The 15,421-nt window shown below is 42.0% G+C and overlaps 1 protein-coding gene across 8 annotated transcripts in view; it reads right to left on the bottom strand.

Moving 5' to 3' along the window:
- AGAP1 (ArfGAP with GTPase domain, ankyrin repeat and PH domain 1) overlaps positions 1 to 15,421 on the bottom strand; it is a 601,134-nt gene that overhangs the window by 52,329 nt on the left and 533,384 nt on the right. For all 8 annotated transcript variants that reach the window (XM_077448231.1, XM_077448233.1, XM_077448232.1 and 5 more), the window contains 2 exons: positions 5,578 to 5,732; positions 2,307 to 2,397 (listed from right to left, as the gene is read on the bottom strand). In XM_077448231.1, coding sequence (XP_077304357.1) covers positions 2,307 to 2,397; positions 5,578 to 5,732 — 246 coding nt within the window. The remainder of the gene's footprint in view (positions 1 to 2,306; positions 2,398 to 5,577; positions 5,733 to 15,421) is intronic.

The raw sequence follows: 15,421 nt of genomic DNA, 5'->3' as shown, positions 1-15,421 counted from the left end.
CGGTGGAGTTGTAGAAAAACACCCGAAAGCATAATGTTTCCACCTCCATGTTTGACAGTGGGGATGGTGTTCTTGGGGTCATAGGCAGCATTCCTCCTCCTCCAAACATGACGAGTTGAGTTGATGGCAAAGAGCTTGAATTTAGTCTCATCTGACCACAAACATATTCACCCAGTTCTCCTCTGAATAATTCAGATGTTCATTAGCAAACTTCAAATGGGCTTGATGAGCAGGGGGACCTTGCGGGTGCTGCAGGATTTCAGCCATTCACGGTGTAGTGTTTTATCAATTGTTTTCTTGGCGACTATGGTCCCAGCTGCCTTGAGATCATTGACAAGAATCTCCTGTGTAGCTCTGGGCTGATTAATTGCCGTTCTCATGATCATTGAAATTCCCTGAGGTGAGATCTTGTATGGAGTCCCAGACCGAGGGAGATGGACAGTTATTTTGTGTTTCTTCCATTTGCGAATAATCGCACCAACTGTTGTCACCCTCTCACCAAGCTGCTTGGCAATGGTTTTGTAGCCCATTTCAGCCTTGTGTAGGTCTACAATCTTGTCCCCGACATCCTTGGACAGTTCTTTGGTCTTGGCCATGGTGGAGAGATTGGAAACTAATTCATTGCTTCTGTGGACAGGTGTCTTTTATACAGGTAACAAGCTGAGGTTAGGAGCACTCCCTTTAAGAGAACGCTCCTAATCTCAGCTCCTTACCTCTATAGAAGACACCTGGGAGCCAGAAAATCTTGCCGATTGATAGGGGATCATATACTTATTTCACTCATTAAAATGCAAATCAATTTATAGCTTTTTTGAAATACGTTTGTCTGGATATTTTTGTTGTTATTCTGTCTCTCACTGTTAAAATAAACCTATCCTTAAAATTATAGACTGATAATTTCTTAGTCATTGGGCAAGCGTACAAAATCAGCAGGGGATAAAATACTTTCCCCCCCTCACTGTAGTTAGCAACACTGATCCATGTATTCTAACTGCGGGAAATCTACCCACTGTAAGAACAATACAACATCACAGTGGGAAGGATTCCCCCATCCGCATTGAATGTATGGATGGGGGAATTGGATCATTCTTATTTGTTCAACCTGCTGTATAAATGAACAAAAAAAAAAGATCAATGTATGGACTGCATGTCTAGCCATAGACAGGGCAGATATGTCCTCCCAAGTAACTGACTTGACGATATCTGCATGTCATCTGCACCAGGTCCCACCAATGTTTATTCTGCAATTCCCTGATTGACCGAAGCACCCCTACACATAATTAAAACCTTTCTTCCTTCTCTGAAGGATCAGCCAGGCCACATAGAAACCTTCTAAAAAGACAATATGCAATAATAAGCACTTCAAATTGTTAAGCACTCCTTATGGCCTAGGAGTACCCCAACATATCAGACCCTCTCCTACGTGTTATCAGATTGCCCATCCTAAGTTGTTCATTTAGTTTTACTAACAACTCAGTCACTTGAGGTGCGTTGTCAAGCACTCTGCTGCATTTTGCAGAAAAGGCAAAAGGTATGGAGATGAGAAAATATTTTGTGTTGAACAGGACCCATTCCCATAGCTTGGTGTACATTGGGAAATCTCAACCTCCTTACCCATCTTCTGCAGTCCTATGGGTGCACTGACCTGCATTTTGCTATTGAATGTCACTCGAAAGACATTAGTGCCCACACACAGTGGTGTAAATGAGCCTAAAGCCTAGAATACTTGAGTTGGGAGCATTCTGGCAATCAACACACAATTATGTGTTATTTAGAAAAAAAAAAAAAAAATCTACCCTGCAGTTACATTATCTACAAAGAGCTTACTGCACTTAGCTATCCAATTAATTTATGTACCATGATAAATATGTTATTTTCTATAAATACATAGTTAATATTTAATTGTCAATTTTGCTAATTACTAATTTAGTAAATTCTATTTTAGGCTTACTTGATTTTTAGTATATATGGAACCTGCAATTGCTACAAAGAGAACAAGTGTTTACAATCCATGTACAACAGTGCCCTCTAGGGACCGACTCACCATGAAATCAGCAGAAAAATTACTTAATCATGCTTTTCCAAAGAAGGCATCTAACACGTATCTTAAGAGACCTTCACATCTCCGTGGGTCCCTACGTACTTAGGAATATGGGAGGTTTACTCTCTGATGACTTTGTACTTGGAGAATGTGAGGTTAAGAATACCAGCAGTCTGCTTATCCGGAGGAGGCCCTCTAATGTTTGTCTATTTGTAGGAGAGCAGGAAGATAGTTCATTGTGCGTTCTCTAGGGATCTATACTTACTTGGTGCATCACAGTCCACACAATGAGAATTTCCTGGTAAATTGCGAATTGACTGTAGCGCTAAAGCTTCATTCTGGCTGGTGAGACGAGACTGAATGGGAAAAAGAGCAAGAAAAGGGTCAGATGGTAGAGTGTGAGTACTCAGCAAAGCGACTTCTCTGATAGGATTAACATTTCTGAACATCGAAGCTGTGAATTTTATGTGACTGCAATTCATCAATGATCCCATTAGAGTGTTTGCCAAAACTCAGAAGGCATGTGCGCAAACAAAAGTGTTCATCCCATCTTTTTATCATGTTGAAATAATAATATACACAAGAAGCTATAAGTTCCCTCTACAAGAAACATTTCTTTTTAAACCCGCTAGTGTCAGGATGTCTGTAGACTGAAAGATGGTCATCCACATCCTCTAAAATGACAAAAAAAGTGCTTAAAAAAAAAAACAATAAGAAAAACCAAAAACTGATTTTACCGCTTCTGGACCGCCCACCACATATTTACTGTGGCAGGGCGGCCCGGCTATGTGAAACAATGTACCTGTACGTTGTTTTGTCTTCCAGGTCTGAGGTGCCGCCACCAGCTACTCGTAATCATTCTTTGGAGAGGCAGAGCGGCTGTCTGCCTATGTAAACAAGGCAGGCCGTCGTTCTGTCACAGAGGAAGAGAGCGATCTGTGATTCCTGCTACTCAGGAACACAGATCTCTCTCTAACTGTGTGAGGGGTGGACTGACTGGAGGAAGAAAGAATTCCCTAGGAGTACATATAACCCCTTGACCGCCCCTGATGTTAACCCCTTCCCTGCCAGTGTCTTTTATACAGCGGCAGCGCAATTTCTTTAGCACTCGTCACTATTAGTGTGACTGGTCCCCAAAAAGTGCCACTTAGTGTTCAATGTGGCTTCCGCAATGTCGCAGTCCCGCCAAATATCGCTGATAGCCGCCATTACTAGTAAAAAATAAAAATGCCATAAAAAGATCCCATAGTTTGTAGATGCGATAAAGTCTGCGCAAACCAATCAATATACACGTATTGGGGTTTTTGTTTACCAAAAATATGTAGCAGAATACATATTGGCCTAAAATTGATGAAAAAAATTGTTTTTTTTTACATATTTCTATTAGCTATGTTTTATAGCAGAAAGTAAAAAATATATATATTTTTTTTCAAAATGTGCACATTTTTTGTTTATAGAGCAAAAAATAAAAACTACAGATGTGATTAAACACCACCAAAAGAAAGCTCTATTTGTGGGGGAAAAGGGACATCAATTTTGTTTGGGTACATCGTTGCACGACTGCGCAATAGTCAGTTAAAATAATGCAGTGCCGTATCGCAAAAAATGCCCTGGTCATTAAGGGGGTAAAACCTTCCGGCGCTGAAGTGGTTCAACTTAATATCTTGTCCACAGATTAGGTGCCTTTTCTCTTTCTATACAGAAGATATTTCTGACAAGCTTACCATATATGACAGGAAATGGCAGTATAATGCTACAAGCGAATAGTATATTGAATACATAATAGCATTGATAGGCCTTTACAGGAAATCAGTCATGGAGCAAAGCACCTGAGTGACAGGTCTCCCATAGAGATAGCCATTCTCTAATTTCTGGACTGTATACTAGTTCAACTATTTCACTTCTAGCATCAGTCCGATGATGCTGCTGCTGCTGCTGTTCCCCACCAGCTCTAAGCCTGAGAACTGGGCAATCACATGATGGCTGATCGCACAGTTTTTGGGTCCACACTGAACAAACGGCGCAGTGACTGTTAGTGCTGGGCTGTGGAGGGGGCGATGTGCTAAGAAGCCAAGCCAGCCACCGGTCATGAATCTGGGTGGATCCCAAAATTATTGTCAGATCATATCTAGAGACTGGAGTAGCTCTATGACATCAGCCGACAGCGGACTCTAGCCCGCTGTCAGTTGATCCTGGGTCAAAAGAGTGCAAAAGTTAAGTGCACTCCTGTGACCCACATGAGAAGTATGGCCCAACAAATCTTTGTCCATACATCTCTTTTAATACATTACAATGTAACAGAACATATTCAGCAAGTAATTAAAGCACATACTGTAGTATACCTACAGAGTGTAATGTAATTTGTATCTACAATCTGCATTTAACAGCTGAAAGAAGTGAACAGAAAATCTGGAGAGTAGGATCTGTACTTTTCAAAATAAAGTCTTCTCTATACATGAAGCCAAAAGGGAGTGCTTATGTGAATTCTCGGCGTACAGAGACCCCCCCCCCCATGTATGAAAACTGTGCTGGGCTCAATACAGAAAGTATCTGCCTTGCTTTAGGACATGTTAAAATAAATGCAGACTGTAGGGATGGGTTACAATTGCATTTCCATGCTTAATTATTTTAATTATTTTTAAAACACTAATTCTAAGGCGTTAAGGCCCCTTTCACACTAGGGCAGTGGGTCCGATGGCGGTAAAACACCCCTATTTTTAGCGGCGATTTACCATAGTATTTGCGGGGGTATTCGCTTTTAATCTCCGTTAGTGGCTGAAAAACGGTTAAAACCACGCTTTGCCAGCGATATAGCCGTGCTGCCCCATTGATTTCAATGGGCAGGAGCGATAAAGAAGCGGTATACACACTGCTCCTTCACCGCTCCAAAGATGATGCTAGCAGGACTTTTTTTTACCGTCCTACCAGCGCACCGCTCCAGTGGGAAAGTGAATGGAGTGGCTATTTCAGGGCGCTTCGCAGGCACTATTTTTTTAGCGCTGCAGTGTAAAAGGGGTCTAAGAGCTGTAAACAAATGCACTCTATTGAAGGTGTAGGTCTTTTTTTGCCATAGTTTTAATGCTTGTTACATAAGCAGGCTCTGCTTCCTGCTTTGCGGGGCTACATAATAATGGTGATGTTCTCTTGCAATGCAAATCTATGAGTCAGCCAACTGATTAAAAACAACTCACTCAGTGTGTGGCAGATATCTCAAGTCAACCAATAATGGTAGCAAATCACAGAGCTCTCTTTAGGGGTTTATCTACGTATCTCAATATTCAACCTAAGGTCAATTTTTATTTTTATTTTTTTTAAAGAAATCACAACAGTAATAATGCATTTGCTAGAGGGGGGGTATAGGAACCGACAAAATTAAAGACATTTTTACCATTTTAAGCAGAAAAATGTCCATGAGCAGGCAGATGCTCTCTGTGAAATATCCTGAAAGTTAAATTACTTAATTGTCACAACCAAATTCCCCAAGTACATATTTATTAAAACAATAATAATTAAATATCCTCTTAATGGATTCCCACCTTGTTTTTACTACTTTCACAGGACTGTAGACTGGCAAGAATCTGGCTCTCTATGGCCTGTACCCAGGAATCCCGCTCTTCATAACTCGTAGCTTCAAAGTGCCAACTCTGGCCAGTGAGAGACACAATGATGAACTCAAAGTTCTCCTCTTGTTCTGAAATAAAGCAGGGAAGGGAACATTAATCAGATGTCAAATAGTATTTATGCCTTAGAACCTCACATAACAGTTCACTTTTTTGTAAAGCAGAATGCCTCCAATGGGGCCCATAGTAACAGCAATGTATTATACATTTGATATATTCAAGTTCTTCCAAATAAACTCAGTACCTGAGCAAACAAAGAATATTAAAGTGAATGTATAGTCCTCAAGGTGGGTTAAGATTTATTTAAAGAGATCAGCTTGCTGTGGACAACCTTGTTTCCATCAAGTGCTTCTAATATGTATGGGGGCAGCCATATTTGTTCATTACATACACAGGCACTGCTTCATGCTTCACAGTGATACACAGCGAATGTACATTACTGCTATTCCCTACAAATCAAGATTTGGATCAACCCCACACTAAAAACAATGGACTAGCTATAGGGGTATGATAGCAATTGTACTGTATAAAGCAGATAGGACCAGCAGGAGGTTGGACAACAATAAGCCTTCTGCACATCAACATTTACCTTTATACCCAACACTTATATTTATACCCTAGTGAGCACAAGTATGTAACCAACAGCTTAATAGTAGCATGGATGCTCCTGATTATAGCAACAGAAGAACAGAAATCAGTGAAAACAACAGCAATCAGGCAAGACTTTCATTCATCTCAAAAAATGCTTGTTTGGCACTACCTCACAGAAATTAGATTGTCACCTAATCCAGCCAAAAAAGGCAGGAATGGAACGTTATCTAATATCTAAAGCCCATAGATCTGTGGACTGCGGCCAACACATCACAGAAAAGATTGGACATCCTAGAAAATCTTGCCAGTTAGCTACTGTTTTCCCAGAGATATTCTGGTGCCGAGCATTTGCAATTAGGCACTCTGCACCAAAGTTTTTTAATGGTTTCTGCACACCTGTTTTTAGGTGGCTAGAGACATTAGAAAGCCTTTGCATGGTCCAGTCAATTATGGTTGCATCAGGGAACTCCTGTATTCTCATGGCTCCCCCAAGAACTGGAATCCAGCAAGGCTAAATGACCAGAAATACATTTCTCAGGACAACCACCATTGCTTCTCCTTGTGACATGGTGGTAACCAATGCATCCCCCTTCCTTCCTTAAAGCGATATTAAAAGGCAACTTTTTTATTATTAAAAAATAACAAACATGTTATACTTACCTGCTCAGTGGTTTTTCACAGAGCAACCCCTTTAGTCCTTTTCTCCGGCCCCCCGTTGGCACTACTGGCCCCCTCCCTCCTGCCTTGTGCCGCCAGACCAAGCAGCTTTCTATGGGGACACCTAAACAGGCTCATGCCTGAGAAGCTTCTCTGCGTGTCCATTCACACAAAGAGTCGTAGCTTGGCCCTGCCCCCCTCTCCTTATTGGCTGTGACTGACAGAAATGGGAGCTAGTGGTTCCCCTTGCTGTCTCACTCAATGAGGAGGGAGAGTTCTCGGAGAGCTGAGGCTCTCGTGCACATCACTGGATCCTGATGGGGTTCAGGTATTGGGGGGCTGCTGTACACAGAAGGTTTTTTACCTTCATGCATAAAATGCATGAATGTAAAAAACCTTGAGCCTTTACAACCACTTTAATAGACACAAACCTAAACATTAGCCTAATGCACACTTTATTCAGTGGCAGTGTTGTACATGCAAGACTGTCCATCACCCAATGACTGTAGGTGGCTTTAGAGTCCAAGATCTATTTTAATATAAACCCTATCAAAGATATAAAGTATGGTTGTAAAACTGGCCAATCAGCATCCGGGCCTGCCAAAAGCAAATATATGAGGCCACAGGAACTATGGCTATGGACAATTTAAGATACAGTGCCTTGCGAAAGTATTCGGACCCCTTGAACTTTTCAACCTTTTGCCACATTTCAGGCTTCAAACATAAAGATATAACATTTTTATTTTTTGTGAAGAATCACCAACAAGTGGGACACAATTGTGAAGTGGAATGAAATCTATTGGATTTTTGAAACTTTTTTAACTAATAAAAAAATGAAAAGTGGGGCGTGCAAAATTATTCGGCCCCCTTGCGTTAATACTTTGTAGAGCCACCTTTTGCTGCGATTACAGCTGCAAGTCGCTTGGGGTATGTCTCTATCAGTTTTTCACATCGAGAGACTGAAATTCTTGCCCATTCTTCCTTGCAAAACAGCTCGAGCTCAGTGAGGTTGGATGGAGAGTTTGTGAACAGCAGTTTTCAGCTCTTTCCACAGATTCTCGATTGGATTCAGGTCTGGACTTTGACTTGGCCATTCTAACACCTGGATACGTTTATTTGTGAACCATTCCTTTGTAGATTTTGCTGTATGTTTGGGATCATTGTCTTGTTGGAAGATAAATCTCCGTCCCAGTTTCAGGCCTTTTGCAGACTCCAACAGGTTTTCATCCAGAATGGTCCTGTATTTGGCTGCATCCATCTTCCCCTCAATTTTAACCATCTTCCCTGTCCCTGCTGAAGAAAAGCAGGCCCAAACCATGATGCTGCCACCACCATGTTTGACAGTGGGGATGGTGTGTTGAGGGTGATGAGCTGTGTTGCTTTTACGCCAAACATATCGTTTTGCATTGTGGGCAAAAAGTTTGATTTTGGTTTCATCTGACCAGAGCACCTTCTTCCACATGTTTGGTGTGGCTTGTGGCAAACGTTAGACGAGACTTTTTATGGATATCTTTGAGAAATGGCTTTCTTCTTGCCACTCTTCCATAAAGGCCAGATTTGTGCAGTGTACGACTGATTGTTGTCCTATGGACAGACTCTCCCACCTCAGCTGTAGTTCTCTGCAGTTCATCCAGAGTGATCATGGGTCTCTTGGCTGCATCTTTGATCAGTCTTCTCCTTGTCTGAGCTGAAAGTTTAGAGGGACGGCCAGGTCTTGGTAGATTTGCAGTGGTCTGATACTCCTTCCATTTCAAAATGATCGCTTGCACAGTGCTCCTTGGGATGTTTAAAGCTTGGGAAATCTTTTTGTATCCAAATCCGGCTTTAAACTTCTCCACAACAGTATTACGGACCTGCCTGGTGTGTTCCTTGGTCTTCATGATGCTCTCTGCACTTTCAACAGAACCCTGAGACTATCACAGAGCAGGTGCATTTATACAGAGACTTGATTACACACAGGTGGATTCTATTTATCACCATCAGTCATTTAGGACAACACTGGATCATTCAGAGATCCTCGCTGAACTTCTGGAGTGAGTTTTCTGCACTGAAAGTAAAGGGGCCGAATAATTTTGCACGCACCACTTTTCAGTTTTTTATTTGTTAAAAAAGTTTAAATTATCCAATAGCTTTCGTTCCACTTCACAATTGTGTCCCACTTGTTGGTGATTATTCACAAAAAATGTAAATTTTATATCTTTATGTTTGAAGCCTGAAATATGGCAAAAGGTTGAAAAGTTAAAAGGGGCCGAATACTTTTGTAAAGCACTGTAGCTATAAATCCTAAGAGGACATATACAGTTAGGTCCATTAGGAATTACAACTCTTAAGAATAGCCAGCCCCCCTTTTCCATGGGACCAAAAGTAATTGGACAATTAAATGAAAAGCAGTTTCATGGCCAGGTGTGGGCTACTCCTTGGTTATTTCTTTATCAATTAAGCAGGTAAAATGTCTGGAGTTTATTCTAAGTGTGGTATTTGAATTTGAAATCTATTGCTGTGAACCAACATCATGCATTCAAAGGAGCTGTTCATGCAAGTGAAACAGGCTGTTGTAAGGCTTCAAAAATGAAACAAATACATCAGAGATAGCAGCAACATTAGGAGTGGCCAAAATGACAGTTTGGTACATTCTGAGGAAAGAGGAATGCACTAGTGAGCTTAGCAATATAAAAAGGCCTGGACGTCCATTCTAGACAATAGTGGTGGATGATTGTAGGATCCTCTCTATGGTAAAGAAAAACCCATTCACAACATCCACTCAAGTGAAGGACAATCTCCAGGAGGTGAATATCATTGTCAAATTCTACAATCAAGAGAAGACTTCACGAGAGCAAATACAGAGAGAGTTCACCATAAGGTTCATAAGCTAGATTAGACTCTGGAAAAGCATTCTTTGGGCAGATGAAACGAAGATTAAAAAAGCGTGGAGAAGGCTTAGAACAGCTCATTATCCAAAGCACACATCTGTAAAACATGTTGGAGGCAGTGTGATGGCATGGGCATGCATGGCTTCCAGTGGCACTAGGTCATTGGTGTTTATTGATGTGACAGAAGCAGCTGGATGAATTCTGCAGTATTTAGAGATATACTGTCAGCCCAGATTCAGCCAAATGCAGCAAAGTTGATTGGAGGGTGCTTCGCAGTACAGATGGACAATGATCCAAAACACACTGCAAAAGCAACCCAGGAGTTTCGGAAGGAAAAGAAGTGGAATATTCTGCAATGGTCAAGTCAATCACTTGATCTCAACTCAATTGAGCATGCATTTCACTTGCTAAAGGCAAAACTAAAAGGCAGAAAGACCCACAAAGAGCAACTGAAGAAAGCTGCAGTTAAAGCCTGGCAAAGCATCAGAATGGAAGAAACCCAGTCTTTGGAAATGTCCATGGGTTCCAAACATCAGGCAGTCATTGCCAGTAAAGGATTCTCAACAAAATATTAAAAATGAACATGATTATATTCATTTGTCCAATTACATTTGAGCCCCTGAAAATGGGGGAATTATGTATAAAAATGGTTGACGTTCCTAAGATTTGTACTTGATATTTATGTTTAACCTCTTGAATTAAAGCGGAGTTCCACCCAAAAATGGAACTTCCGCCGATCGGATTCTTCCGCCCCCCGGTGTCACATGTGGCACCTTTTGGGGGGGGGGGGGGAGGGGGCAGCATAGATATTTATGTTCAACCACTTGAATTAAAGTGGAGTTACACCCAAAAATTGAACTTCCGCTGATCGGATACTTCCGCCCCCCCCCCCCCCCCCCGGTGTCACATGTGGCACCTTTCAGGGTGGAGCATATACCTGTATAATCCAGGTATTTGCTCCCACTTCTGGGCATAGATTAACGATGATGATAATGATCTAATAATGATGCCATGTCCGGCCCCTCCTCCGCCCCCTGCGCTGTCTTCTGGGAGCCACACAGGTCCCAAAAGACAGCAGAGACCAGTAAGGACGCGTAGTGTGACTCGTGCATGTGCCGTAGGGAACCAGGCTGTGAAGCCGCAAGGCTTCACTTCCTGATTCCCTTACTGAAGATGGCGGCGCCTCCAACCAAGGGCCGAGGGACAGATCGGCTTCGGGTGAGGACATTCCGGGTGCCCTGGACAGGTAAGTTTCCATATTTTAAAAGTCAGCAGCTGCAGTATTTGTAGCTGCTGACTCTTAAAAAATAAATAATTTTCGGGGGAACACTGCTCTAAAGCTTAAAGTCTGCACTTCAAATTCCTTTAGATTGTTTAATTTTATTCTGGTGGCATACAGAGCCAGAAGTATGAAAATTATGCCCGTGTTCAAATATATGTAGGCTTAACTGTAGTTTTTGTAAAAACACTGTGCATCAGAAACCATCATTATATATTTATTTGGGAAAAATAGTCTTTTTTTTGTACTCAAAATCCTTTTCTTTGGGTCAGTTGAGGGATACAGGAAGTCTTTTGTCTTCTGGTTGCACTGCCAAGAAAATTTGGCACTGGCAAAAAAATTTAAAATCCTGCCCCAAATAACCTCTCCTACTACCACAGCATGCCTCATACACTCTAATACTTCTCTACGTCAGTGCACTTACATGCGCCCAAACACCGGGTGCCAGTCCGGCACGCAACTGTAGGCTTCAAATTAAGAAAATAGGATACCCTCTGGGATATTTCCATCTCTCTTGCTGCATTGTACCCGATTTCATGGATTTTCTACAATAAAGTAGACTTTGACTAGAGCGCAGTAATCCTATTTTTTTTCTATTTGATATCAGCATGCCCCAGTTTTGTAGCAAAGCAGTACTGAGAGCATGATCATAAATACAGAGGAGTTGGAGCTGTGTCTTTTAATGTACTTCAAGAAAAAGGCATTTACAGCGAGTACAAAAATCCGGTTTTCTTTCTCGTCCACTGAGGGACACAGAAGTTTTTCACCTTCGGGAAGTCCAAAAGCAATCTAGCTGAGGGGTGGGCAACACAGCAAATACGAACAGGTCCCAGAATACAAGAGAGAAATGGAAAATGCTTAAAGCTCAAAAAGCCGCTTGAAAGACCTTTCGCCCAAAGCTGGCATCAGATGAGGCCAAAAAGTCTCCTTGGTAGAACCTAGAGAATGGGTAAACAGAGGATCAGATGGCAGCCTTACAAATCTGGTAAACAATTGCTTGATGTCGAATGCTCTAGTGGAGTTCTTACGAGCAGGATTCATGCTTTGGATCCAGCACTTTACCCAAACTGCCCCAATCATCTGTCCTGACAGAAGACCCCTGCAAGAGATATGTCTGGGAATCTTCTATCTGAAAGTCACTGCTGCGATTTGTATTCTATAATTAAAGATTAACTGCAGCCATGGTGAGATCTTTTTTAGGAATTTTGACTAGGCGGACATAATTTTGCACAGTAAACTCACAGTTAAAGGTAATACACGATTCTTACCATTAATGAGCAGGCTGAATATACCAAGTTAATCGTTTGATCAACTTTGGTACAACCAGGGTGGCAAATTTTCGTGCGATTATTGCAAGCAGCTGCTATAGCTGCTAGTGGTAATCACTGTCTTCTCCTGTCATCCTCTGCTTTGAGAAGACAATTTCTGTTTCCCCCGTCAGCACTGTGTTGATAAGGAAATCGTGCAAATTTCTTTCCTGCAAGACGTGTTTGCAGGAAAGAAATTTGCACCCATGTATGGGCTGCCTAAGTCCTAGAAAGGGTTACTAACTGCTTATAGGCTGGGTCCTTAGCAACTTCCCGCACGCTATCATATGACGCCCTTGACTTTGAGCGGGTATATCTGAATGATGCCTGCAGCTATAGGCATCATTCAGATATCGGCCTTTTCAGCCAGCAATTCCCTACACCATAAGAATGATCATAGCGGCTGTACTACCGCTTGATCGTTCTTACGGGGGGGGGGGGGGCGAGAGTGGATGTTCCCCCTCCCGTCGCCCTCCAGTGCTTCTACTGACTCACCAATGGACCGGCTGGCCCCGGATGTTTACCATAGAGTTTTCCGGAGGACCAGATGGTCGCCAGGAGTCTCTATGATCATTCGGAGGCCGAGCGCAATGCCTCTGCATTCAAATGGCGCCTCCTTGGATGGGAAGCCGAGATCGTTTATTTTTTTTATTTTATTTTATTTTATTATTATTTCAGGCTTCTCAGCCTAGAGGTGAGATGTGGGGTCTTACTGACTTCATAACTCACTGTAAAGAGGATTGATCATGCCATATTCCTATTACAAGGGATTTTTTTTAAAGATTTTTTTTTAAGTACCGAAGTTTAGCGCCATTCCACGAGCGTGTGCAATTTTGAAGCGTGTCATGTTAGGTATTTATTTACTCGGCGTAACTTCATCTTTCACATTATGTACGTTTTTTTTTCTTTTTTTAAAGCACAAAACTGTTGTTTTTTTTCCAAAAGACAACGTGTTCAAAAAATTGCCACCAATGTGTTCTCTAGGGTAACATACATTTTATATATATATATATATATATATATATATAATATATATATATATACACACACACATTATATATATATATATATATATATATATATATATATATATATATATATATATATATATGTTTGGGGGTTCTATGTAATTTTCTAGCAAAAAAATTATGATTTTTACATGTAGGAGATAAATGTCAGAATTGGCCTGGGTGGCAAGTGGTTAAAGATATTGGACATTTCCAGATTCAAAGTGGGGATAAACCAATTTTGTACAAAATCCTCCCCAAATAGGTACATGGCTAATAATCAAATGGGGGGGGGGAGCAAACAGCTTATAGAAGTATTTACCATCTCTGAGAAAGAGTTGGAAAAACAATCGAAAATGTTAAAGTCTTTGGATTAGGAGCTTTAAAATGTATTTCCACCTCTGCAGTCACATTTGAGTAAAACCCACTATTTTTTTTTATTAAAGGGTATCTCCACCTTGGCACCTAATAAAAAAAATATGAAATCCTTTTTAAGAGCCACTTGCTGCTGCTTTTCTCCAGTGCACTTATTGCCATTACAAAGATTATGCTAATACACAGCTTCCAGGGACACGTACGGATGTTTCAACCTTTAAAGTGGTTGTAAACCCTTACAAACCACTTTGACCTACAGGTAAGCCTAGATTAAGGCTTACCTGTAGGTCCAAGAAATATCTCCTAAACCTATATGGTTTAGGAGATATTTGCCCGAAAACGGGCACCGCTGTCTACGGCGCAGGCGCACTGAGCACGGCATTCTCAATGACGGAGCTGCCGCGCATGTCGGCTCCCGTGCGCATGCGCGGGAGTGACGTCATCGCGGCTTCGCCGAATGACAGCGGCGGAGCTGCGAGACCCCACCAAGAAGATGGATGCGGCAGACTACAGGGGACAGAGGCGACTTCGCTGGCTCCTGTGTTAGGTAAGTGACACATAATGGACTACTATGCATCCATTATGCTTTGCCTTTGCAGGGAATGAAAGAGGAAGTAAACTCATCAGGGTTTACTTCCTCTTTAAGGAGCCAAGACAGAACTGGTAGAAGTAACAAGTCGATGGCCTTTCAAAGTTCATGCCAATGCATTGATGAGAGCCAAAAAGGTCTCCTTTATTTGGTAGGTATAGTGGTAGAGTGTGACACCTCAGGGGAAAGCTCATCAGCCAAAGATTGCAGTGATTCATATGGCTCCAAAGCTGCCAGGGCCACAGGTAAGTTAGATATAATATCTGCAGAGGAAGGTACAAGGAGGATGCTAGTGGCCTTAGCGGTCCCCAAAATAACTAGGTCATTTTGGACAAAGTCATGCATGACCTTGGTCAAAGAGCAGAGAAACTAGCCATGCCCAACTAAGATCAGGACAACTCCAATGATGGAATAAACTTTAGGAGCAGAGGGATGCACGATTCCCTGCTTCGGACATCAATACTATTAGTAAGCGCATTGCAAGAAGCCTTGGAGCAATTGTGGAATGAGAGCTGGGGGCACTCAGTATAGCGGCACTGCTTCCTCATGTCTAGAATTAGACATGTTGCATTAAGGTGGCATCAGGGCAAGATAAGTCTCAGGCTCAGTATAAGGCCTCAGACACTCATGAAACACAGGCCGTTGGTAGCAGATGAGGGTCAGATGGGCAGAGAAGTCCAAAGTCACTGTAGGCAGGTAGCAGGAATGGATCAGAGATTGGAGTTTCAAGCGGCTTATTTTTTATGCAGTAGCAGCAGTGGAGAGACACTTCCTCCACGCTGTATGGTGGGAAAGAGTGAACACGCTACTTCACCCAGTACAGGATGTCAGTGCTCAGTACTACACGGATACCACAAACTGGATGAAACAAAGGAAAATGTATAAATAAGGTAGCTCACGCTGTTAAGTATGGCCAGCTTACTGTCAAAGCGAGTCTTCAGAAACAAAGCAAATACCGAGGCAATGCCAGTGGCTCTGCAAAGTGCCTAACTTTCAACAGGTTGGATGCGCATCACATGAAACCCAGTGTCCAAACTTCACTTCCAGGCTATCCCTGCAATGTCTTGCCTAGTGAATCCCAGAAG

The sequence above is a fragment of the Lithobates pipiens genome, unplaced genomic scaffold, assembly GCF_037356315.1.
Source record: "Lithobates pipiens isolate NorthernLeopardFrog02 unplaced genomic scaffold, aLitPip1_a1.2 Scaffold_22, whole genome shotgun sequence".
NCBI classification, from domain to species: Eukaryota; Metazoa; Chordata; class Amphibia; order Anura; family Ranidae; genus Lithobates; species Lithobates pipiens.
The sequence above is the reverse complement of the archived record's forward strand: the minus strand, read 5'-3'. Positions and strand labels throughout refer to the sequence as shown.